This window comes from Leptinotarsa decemlineata, unplaced genomic scaffold (genome assembly GCF_025532065.1).
Source record: "Leptinotarsa decemlineata unplaced genomic scaffold, Ldec_3_MD MMD2_tig00005002_RagTag_RagTag, whole genome shotgun sequence".
Lineage (NCBI taxonomy): Eukaryota > Metazoa > Arthropoda > Insecta > Coleoptera > Chrysomelidae > Leptinotarsa > Leptinotarsa decemlineata.
The window spans coordinates 413,894-424,014 of NW_027412614.1; the positions used below are offsets into that span (position 1 = coordinate 413,894).

The 10,121-nt window shown below is 31.5% G+C and overlaps 1 protein-coding gene and 1 long non-coding RNA gene across 2 annotated transcripts in view; both read right to left on the reverse strand.

Annotated features, from left to right (window-relative positions):
- LOC141484213 (uncharacterized) overlaps positions 1–4,227 on the reverse strand; it is a 189,861-nt gene extending 185,634 nt beyond the window's left edge. The window contains exon 1 of the long non-coding RNA XR_012466529.1: positions 2,582–4,227. This is a non-coding gene — a long non-coding RNA (uncharacterized lncRNA). The remainder of the gene's footprint in view (positions 1–2,581) is intronic.
- On the reverse strand, positions 1,714–2,430 carry LOC141484209 (uncharacterized). The gene is made up of 2 exons (XM_074179294.1): positions 2,171–2,430; positions 1,714–2,110 (listed from the first exon to the last, which is right to left on the reverse strand). Exons 1-2 carry the CDS (start codon positions 2,263–2,265, stop codon positions 1,729–1,731), a joined length of 477 nt encoding a protein of 158 aa, XP_074035395.1. The 5' UTR covers positions 2,266–2,430; the 3' UTR covers positions 1,714–1,728.
- Positions 4,228–10,121: the final 5,894 nt, after the last annotated feature.

The window sequence follows — 10,121 nt, forward strand, 5'->3', positions numbered from 1 at the left end:
AAATCAAATTCGAAACAAAAATCCAAAGGATCCAGGAATTAGAAAATGAGTACCATTGTTTTATGAAATATGTATGACAGATAGTGTATGTATTAATAAAATTTCATCAATATTCTTGAGTTTTCTTCTGACCGTCATACCATGAACTTTCAAACTGATATTGAAAGGGATATTATTGAAGAACTTCATAAACAAGCCCGTATCAATTTCAAAAGACGAAGAGTAATCATTAAGGGTTTCGATGATATTTTTCAAGCTGATTTAGTTGAGATGATACCATATGCTAAAGTGAATAAAGGATATAAATATATTCTAACTGTGATAAACTGTTTTTCAAAGTTTGCTTGGGCACTACCTTTAAAAAATAAGACAGCTAATGCTGTGTCCAAAGCTATGGAAGAAGCTTTACGTAAACAATCACCACAAAATTTACAAACTGATTCAGGTAAAGAATTTTTCAACTCAGAATTTAAGAAGTTGATGGAAAAATATAAAGTTAATCATTATAGTACGTTCAGTGAAAAGAAAGCATCAATAATTGAGAGATTTAATAGAACAATGAAGTCTTGGATGTATAAAGAATTCAATTTTCAGGGTAACTATAAGTGGCTTAATGTATTGAAGCATATTTTGGAAAAATATAACAATTCCACTCATAGAACCATTAAAATGAAACCTGCTGAAGTGAGTAAAAAAGATGAAAATAAATTACTTCACACAGCCTACAATCATATCAAACAAATTGACTTCAATAATAAATTCAAAATAGGAGATCATGTACGCATATCTAAATTACGAGGAATTTTCGATAAAAAATATTTTCCAAACTGGTCAACAGAAATTTTCACGATAGCAAAAGTACAATTGACAAATCCTGTAACCTATTTACTGAGAGATGATAAAAAGCAAGATATTTCAGGAGGTTTTTACAAAGAGCAATTACAAAAAGTAAAACATCCTGATATATATCTCGTAGAAAAAGTTCCCAAAAGAATGGAAAAGTGTTCGTTAAATGGATGACAAACATAATAGTTGGATAGATAAGAGAAATATTGCGTAATCAGCATTCGTATTATAAATACTCTATGAATCAGTATATTACTTTATTTTTACGGTGTCATTGAGTGTGGTATCATGTTTATCATCGATGTGCAAGGTTTTCAATATGGTAAAGGAAATTTTTTATGTAAAGAAATTGCAATTTTGAATGTTGAAAATGGAGTATGGTACCATCAAATGATTAATTTACCAATAGGCATCAAAAACATATGAACTGGTGTACAAATAATCTACATGGATTGTCATGGCATCATGAGCAAAGTTCAACAACAGTAGCAACCATCAACTACGAACAAATTTCGAAGTTCATCAAGAATTGTGTTGGTTTTGATGCTGTTATAAGTGTGAAAGGTTGTGAAAAGAAACTCATTCAAAATGAAATTTCCGATTTGTATGAAGAAGGATGTCCTGCAATAGAAAATTTGAAAAGTTTTCTCAAGTCACACCATTGTATGAATCATTTAAATAACAGTTTGAATTGTGCACTACAAAATGTTTTTTTATTGAAATATTGGTATTCTCACTGTAAAAAATTAATTCTGAATTCTTGTTCTTATAATGAAATATTTACTTTTCACACATTCTCATTATACATGTGATATTTACTACATTGCAGAAATAAAAAAATATTTTTCTCAATTTTGTTTATTTTACTATAATAAATAAATTTTACAAAAAATCTTGGGATTCTTGGAAATAAGTAGGGTGTTGAGAGTTTTCTTCTTCTCCAAAATCTTCGATTATGACAGGAGATAGTGATCGCGTTGGAGGCGGTAGAATTTCTTTTGATGATGATGATGAAGCCTTCAACTTTTTTGGTGGTGGAGGTGATGGAATAGCGTCCACGTCATCATCATCTTGTATGTTGAAATTGAACCGTTTCACTGCCGTTTCCAGAAACCCCAATTCCTTTTCATGTTCAGCCATTGCTCGGGTTACTTTCACTGGCAAATTACCAAATTTCTTAGTCAAAGTAACCATCTTCGGATTGTATTTTAAATATACTAAAATACAGGCCTCAGATTTTTTTACGTTCTGCTTCACACCATATCTATAACAATATGAAAAATTGTTCAAACACAAGTAATAATATCAGTTGAAAATGACTTACCTGAATAATTGTTTAAGCACCACCATTGCCATATTGACGGGCAACATTTTTGTATTTGTAATATTGATAATTAAAGTTGTTGGAATAGTTGACATTTTTGTTGTTGTATCGATTCACTCGTAACTAGAATGATTTTCCAAAGACACAGATCCGTCAATTTATACTGTGAAATTGTGCTGATAAAAATGAATAACATCGTACGTATGTTGTTTATGCAATGATAAACGAGTGTATCAAGTACGTGATATAATTTTTCTATTGAGAAATATCAATACCGTGTTACCATAACACACATGTAAAGTTCATGATTTGCGAGCATTATCATGTATTAATTACGTGATGTAATTTTTCCATTAATTCATTGCCATAAACAGACGTTTAAAGTTCATGATTCACATAATCAAAAATGACCTCTAAATTATGGAAATAGCGCGCATTCGAAATAACAACTCATTAGCAAATAAGTGCTGCATAAATCTTATAAAGTAGGTTTGTAAATTGAACTGATCGCAATTTGACATCATTCGCAAGGTAAGTGAGAATAGATTAAAACTGTGTTGTTTATCGTTCGTTATTCACTTGATCATTTTCACGCTACTAAACAACAATAAATACCTGTGCAGAAATACAAAAAGTTAGCGATAATATTGTGTTGAAAATTCAAAAAGTTGGTAAGTTGATTAAAAGTAAAGCTGAGTAATTCAAGTGGATTAAATTTTTAAACAAAAATATCTTACTTTTGAAAAAATATATCAAATTTAACGAATGTTCGAACAAAAAATATTTTTCCAAATTAGAATCGAATTTGGCTTTATTGAAATATTATAAACAAAAATTCAACTTTCATAAAAATGTTAATGAAAATAAAAAAAGAAATTTAATTTGGCAAGATTTAGAATCATGTTTCAATAGTCGTGTAAGGACTGGTGCAATCATTAATTTGAAAATTAAGGATCCTACGGAGTTCTTCGATAAAGCATACAGATCTTTTATATGTAAAGTTGGGAGAGAATTGAAAAAAACTTTACTGAATGTTAACGTTATATTTTTAGCGAATTTCCTGAAGCCTCAAACCGGTGAAACTGACATCAAACATTTTCAAACAAAAAACAGAATTCTCGATTCGAATACAGATTTGAAATTATTTTACGATGAGCATATCAAACATAATATTTTGACAAAACTTGAAGAATTTCAAGAAAAAGACAGCGGTTGGAGCCTTTATGAAATTTTACAATTGAAGGTGAACCTTAATAACTATACACCGATAAATGTAGGTATTTCCACATATATTGAAGTACCTAAATTCATTCAAAATAAAAAGGCTGTCCTCAACATTCAAAATAATGATCCGTACTGTTTTCTTTGGTCTATTGTGGCAGCTCTTCATCCATGTGCACCTAATGTCTGTAAAAAATCATCATATCCACATTTTTCTAATATATTGAAATATGAAGGGATTGAATTTCCACTTAAATTTAAAGATATAACAAAATTTGAGAAAATGAATAATATGTCAATAAACGTTTTCGGTATTGAAAAAAAGGAAATCGTTCCTATCCGTTTGAGTAATCTTGAATTTTTAACAACAATTAATTTATTAATACTTCAAACCGAACATGATTTCGATGATGTTGATTCATGTGATGAAGAGGAATTGATGGACTTAGATGAAAATGTGAATAATTTCAAAACTATTTATCATTTTGCTCTAATACAGAGATATGCACTACAAGCATTTATGCTTAGGTAACCTCTGTACAGGATTATATTATATTATATTATTATATTATCTGTAACAATCTGTAAAAAATGACAATTATGGAATGGATGAATAAAGTTTGATTTGATTTGATTTGAATAAAAGACATGTCGCGGTTGTTGTGTGGACAAAGTGGTGACATAAATCACAAAAAGTTTTATTGTACCAAATGTCTCAACCATTTCTATTCACAGGAAGTATTGAACAACCATATATTCACCTGTAGAAAAATAAATAAAACCAAAATAACTCTACCACCTGAAAAAGAAAAATGTTTATCTTTCACAGGCTTCAAAAATAAGGAACCCGTACCGTTTGTGATTTATTCAGACATTGAAAGCATTTTGGAAAAATATGAGGATGTGAAACCTAGTAAAAAAATTCGAAAATTTCAAAAACATATTCCATGTAGTGTAACATTTTACTTATTGTGTACTTTCGACAATTCAAAATGAAAATTCGAATTATATACTGGTAAAAATTGTATTAGCTGGTTCGTCAAACGTTTACAACAGCTAGCTTTCAAATTAAATTCAGTATTTTCCAATGTGGTTCCAATGATTCCGCTATCACCTCAACAAAAACACGATTTCGATTCAGCCACTAACTGTCAGAGGATCAGATCAAGGTTAAGGACCATTGTCATATATCTGGAAAATTTCGTGGTGCAGCCAATTCCACCCCTTGCAACATTAATTATCAGAATGATAATATGATACCTGTTGTTTTTCATAATTTATCTGGTTACGATAGCCATTTCATTATTAGAGCTTTAGCGAAAGAGATTTCTGGTGCTGTCAGATTGTTACCAGTAAATAAAGAAAAATATATATCATTTAGTAAACAAATTGACAATACAAGTATAACATACCGATTCCTAGACTCTTTTCGTTTCATGGCAAGTAGTCTAGATAAATTGAGTTCATATTTAAATCATTCAGAAAAGTTAATCACAAAAAGTTTCTGTAAAAATCAAGAGGAATTTAAACTTTTATCTAAGAAAGGTATATTTCCATATGATTATTCTGATAGTTGAGATAAAATGAACATTGACAAATTACCACCGATCGAATGCTTTTTCAATAAATTGAGAAAGTGTGGTGTAACAGAAGATGAGTATTCACACGCTGTTAAAGTATGGGATACTTTTGAAATTCAAAATTTACAACAATATATGGAGTTATATTTGAAAACAGATGTATTACTTTTTGCTGACGTTTTCGAAAACTTTCGAAAAGTATGTATGAAAACATACGATTTGGAATGTTTGAAATATTACACTGCACCAGGTCTAGCTTATGCAAGTTGTTTAAAAATTTCAAAGGTTACTTTGGAATTATTAGATGATGTAGATAAGTTAATGTTTATTGAAAGGGGTATAAGAGGAGGAATATCTAAATGTAGCAATAGATATGGTAAAGCTAATAATATTTACATGAAAAGCGAGTATAACCCTGATCAACCCTCATCATATCTCATGTACTACGATGTTAATAACTTGTATGGTACAGCATTATCAGAATATTTACCTGTAGGTGATTTTGAATGGAAAAATAATACTGATTTCTATTCTGAAGATATATTTAATACACCTAAGTTGACTTAGATTATCCTATAGAACTTCAAAATGTTCATAAAGATCTTCCATTATGTCTTCAAAAAATGATTCCACCCATATCATCATCAAAAAATCCAAAATTGTTAACAACACTTCTCGATAAGAAAAATTATGTTATCCATTATAGAAATTTGAAACAGGCAGTCAGTTTAGGTCTCAAAATCAGCAGAGTTCATAAAATTTTGAAATTTAAACAAATACCATGGTTAAAAACTTATATTGATTTGAATACGATGTTAAGACAAAACAGTAAAAATGAATTTGAGAAAAAATTTTATAAGCTAATGAACAATAGTGTTTTTGGGAAAACAATAGAAAACTGTCGTAAATATAAAGATATTAAATTATGTACTGTGGGAGGGTAGATACGGAGCAAAAAGTTACATATCTAAACCGAATTTTCATAGTTTGACCATTTTTGATGATGATATGGTAATCATTGAGATGAAAAGAGTCAATATAAAACTGAATAAACCCATTTATGTGGGTTTCAGTGTTTTGGAAATTTCAAAAACTATTTTATATGACTTTCATTATAATTATATCAAACCTAAATTCAATGAAAATGCGAAATTGTTGTATACAGGTACTGATTCATTGATTTACCACTTTTTCACCGATGACATTTATGCACATATCAAAGAGGACATATATAAATTTGATACATCAGACTATGCTGTAGATAACCAATTCGGAATTCCATTGGTAAATAAAAAAGTTTTAGGTTTGATGAAAGACGAAAACAATGGAAGAATTATGAAAGAGTTCATTGGCTTAAAGTCGAAAATGTATGCGATAAAAGTAGAACATGGAGAGAATGACGGGGAAAATTTGATAATTAAAAAAGATAAAGATGTCACCAGAGCCTCTCTCAAAACAATAAATTCTCAAAATTACTACGATTGTCTATTCGGAAATGAACATTTTGAAGTAACGGAAAATCTGATTCGTAGTAAAAAACATGAGGTATATACAATAAATCAAAGAAAAGTTGCATTAACTCCTTTCGATGATAAACGAATTGTAAATTATTTATCAAGTGATACATTGCCTTGGGGTTTCAAAATTTAATCCACACTTGTAATATTCATCTTTACAATTAATTAACTTACAACTTATATTTTAACACAATGGAAAAAACGTTTCTATCTTGAGTTCTTTTTCCGATCGATTTGTGATTTTACAGAGCAATATGAACAAAGCAATCCAGGAAAATATTATTAGTAGCACTAATGGAAACGAACTCCCTCAAGTCAATGGTCCTTCAAAGTATCGGTGTAATGACAGGAGATGTTTGAGAGTTTATGAAAGTTTTTCATCAGAATATAACTTTTGTCCACCCTGTCATCAACGTCGGGATTCTGGGTCCTATAGACAAAGAATAAGGAACGAGAGGGATTCAAGAAGTCAGTTGAGGAAGACAACAACTGACAGCATAACCATCATAACCGCTTCAACTGTTCATTATTCATTCAACAACCACATGAGGAATTTAATTTTCAGTGAAAATCAAAAGATGGATTTTAGCGATTTATTCGAGGACACTTTATTGAAAGCATGTGAAGATATGGAAAAAACTTTACTACAACTCTGTAAAGAGAAAAAAGACAAAAATATAAACCTTAAAACGAAAGAATCCATAAAAAACGTATTATTTTGCAAACTGTGTAATACTCCAAAAGACAATAAGGAAGTATCAAAAAGAAGTACAAGACAGTATTGTAAAAATTGCAAAAAGAAAACCGTTTTTGAATTATAATCATCGAAGCATCTGAGAATTGATAAACGTTATGCAGACAATCGTGGAGTCATTCGTAAGTAACCAATAGCATCATTCACATCATTATGCCTGTACCAGTGAAATATAAGTGTACTAAATGTGGAGGAGAAACAAATTATTCAAATATATTATGTTTAGAATGTATAGTTGAACAGATTTCACGTGACGTATATGGTATAAAACATCCCTAATACAACTGTTACGTGTAGTAGTAATCGAGTTACTTTCAAAGAAACACACACACACAACGATAAAAATATGTATTTTTTGTACATTATTTCATTCACAAATTTGCAACATCCTAACTTCATAAGTTATTTATATCAATACAACATACAAGTTGGAAAATGGTAGCTTTTTATTAATGGAAGTACATCCAGATACGATTATTTTGAGTGAATATCCAGCTTTCTACTCTGAAAAATCAATACCGTTATGTAAGATAAACCAACAATATTCCTCAAACATTTTTGTAATTATTCTTTCATTTTTTCAGATTCTACGGTAACATGTAAGGACAAAGGAAAAAAGTATAGGTGCGGATACGTTATTGGATCACACGAAAACTTTCATCCCATTGTTCCATTCAAAAGCCGATTAATGTGCGGACATCATAGCATTGAACAATTCCATAAACCATCCATAACTTACAGAGGTTTTTGGTGGACAACTGTAGAAGATTTTTATGAATATGCAAATATTAATTTCAAAAAATATTTAGCTTTACCAGAAATTTGTTATGTATACTTATTGTCATCTAAAAAAGATGAATTTTTGAAAATAACTCATACATTGTGAATACCTACTAATTAACCCTCTATAGTACCATGTATATTCAAATATACATAAACTTGTAAGTTGCTTTGTAGCCTCTTATGGCGTTTGAACTGAAATAGGTCTTTGTATAATTAGTTATACATGTCTGTTCGTCGCCAATCGGCCATTGGCGTAGGGTTCGGAACTAAGTGAGACTTCTTCAATAATCTGGTTGTTTGACGTTCACAGAGTTTTCAAGGTTAGAAAAAATAATCGACATTCGGTGTGAATTCTGGGTAGCTTTATCACGAATTTCGCGGCGACAAAAATATAGAGTGTCAGTACAGACTAGGTGCGGTACGGTGACAAGTTGCTGAATGAGATTAGAGGATCGCGGAGTGTTTTGATGCCCATGACGTAATTGTATGTTCAAATATACAGTGTTCCATTGCGGTGTACATTTATTTCGTGACTGATGGAGATGGATGGAATCGATGTAAATTCATTTTACGGGAAGAGTCGACGGCCAGTTCGCGTGCTGTTACCTGATGTTCAGAGTGAAAAGGACTTTAGTAGCGATGATAGCGTTGCAGATGAAATTTATATACCGGATGTCTCAGAAGGTTTGTATATTTTGTAGAAAAGTTAGTTTTTTACTGAGTGTTATTTTTTACTCTATATGCAGATATCAGTGAAGCAGAATCGACTTCTCAAGAAGATCTAGAGCAACGGGAAAATGGCCTATCAGAAAGTGAGAGCAACAGTGAAGACGATGATATTCCGCTAGCTACTCTACTACAAACCATTTCAGCTCAGGCTAAAGGGACAAATGCCAAAGGAAATAATCTAAATTTGCAATGGAAAAATTCCAAACAGGAACCGTCTACGACACCACTTTGGGCCTCGCAGTTAGTGCCTGAGATATCTGTGGACACACCACTGCATTATTTCCAAAGATTGGTTGATCAAAATTTGCTGAAGTACATTGCTGATCAAACCAATCTATATGCGGCCCAAACCAATATTGAGCGTTATTTTTCCGTGTCATCTACAGAGTTGGAACAGTTTATTGGAATGTGCTTTTATATGTCCCTTATCGGGGTGCCTGGCACTAGAAGATACTGGAGTAGTGCTTGTAGAATTCATCAAGTTTCTGAAGTAATGCCTTTACGTAGGTGGGAGGAAATAAAAAATATTTGCACTTTGCCGATAATTCTACCTTGCCTATGGATAAACCTGATCGCTTATTCAAAATAAGAAAAGTAGTTGAGAGCATTAGACAAAATATGAAAACTATTCCAATTGAACAACATTTGTCAGTTGACGAACAAATTGTCCCATACAAAGGACGTAGTGGGCTAAAACAGTATAATCCAAAAAAACCAAAGAAATGGGGTTATAAGCTTTTCTGCTTAGCAGGTGCCAGTGGCATTGTCTATGATTTTGAAGTGTATTGTGGAACCATGGATCAGCCCAAAAACTTACCCGATGTAAGCGCCAGTAGCAACGTTGTTCTTCGTATGGCCGAACGTATACCAAAAAACCAAAATTTTCTAATTTTCTACGATAACTGGTTCTGCAGCCCTGAATTACAAATTGAACTAGCTAGAAATGGTATCCACAGTGTGGATACCGTGCGTTCAAATCGGGTTCCAAAAAATTTTTTACCGTCGGACAAAGAATTGAAAAAAGAAGGTAGAGGAAGCTATTCCGAAATGATTGCAACTCATGGGAATATTCAACTGAAACTAGTAAAATGGCAAGACAAAAAAGTGGTGACTCTGCTCAGTACATTTGCAGGTGCTTATCCCGAAACTACCGTCAGAAGATTCGATCGCAAAACCAAGCAAGATATAAATGTAAAATGTCCAAGTGTTATTTTAGTATATAACAAATTCATGGGAGGTGTTGACTTGATAGATTCCCTCTTGGCCTTATACCGAACTAAAATCCGATCAAGGAAATATTACTTGCGTTTGTTTTTTCACTTGATGGACATGTGTGTAATAATTGGATGGCTCCTCTACAGACGTGC

Coding starts and splice junctions, on each gene's coding strand:
- LOC141484209 (XM_074179294.1), bottom strand. CDS start 2,265: ATGTCAACTATTCCAACAACTTTAATTATCAATATTACAAATACAAAA. Junction 2,111..2,170: donor GTGCTTAAACAATTATTCAG/GTAAGTCATTTT, acceptor ATATTGTTATAG/ATATGGTGTGAAGCAGAACG.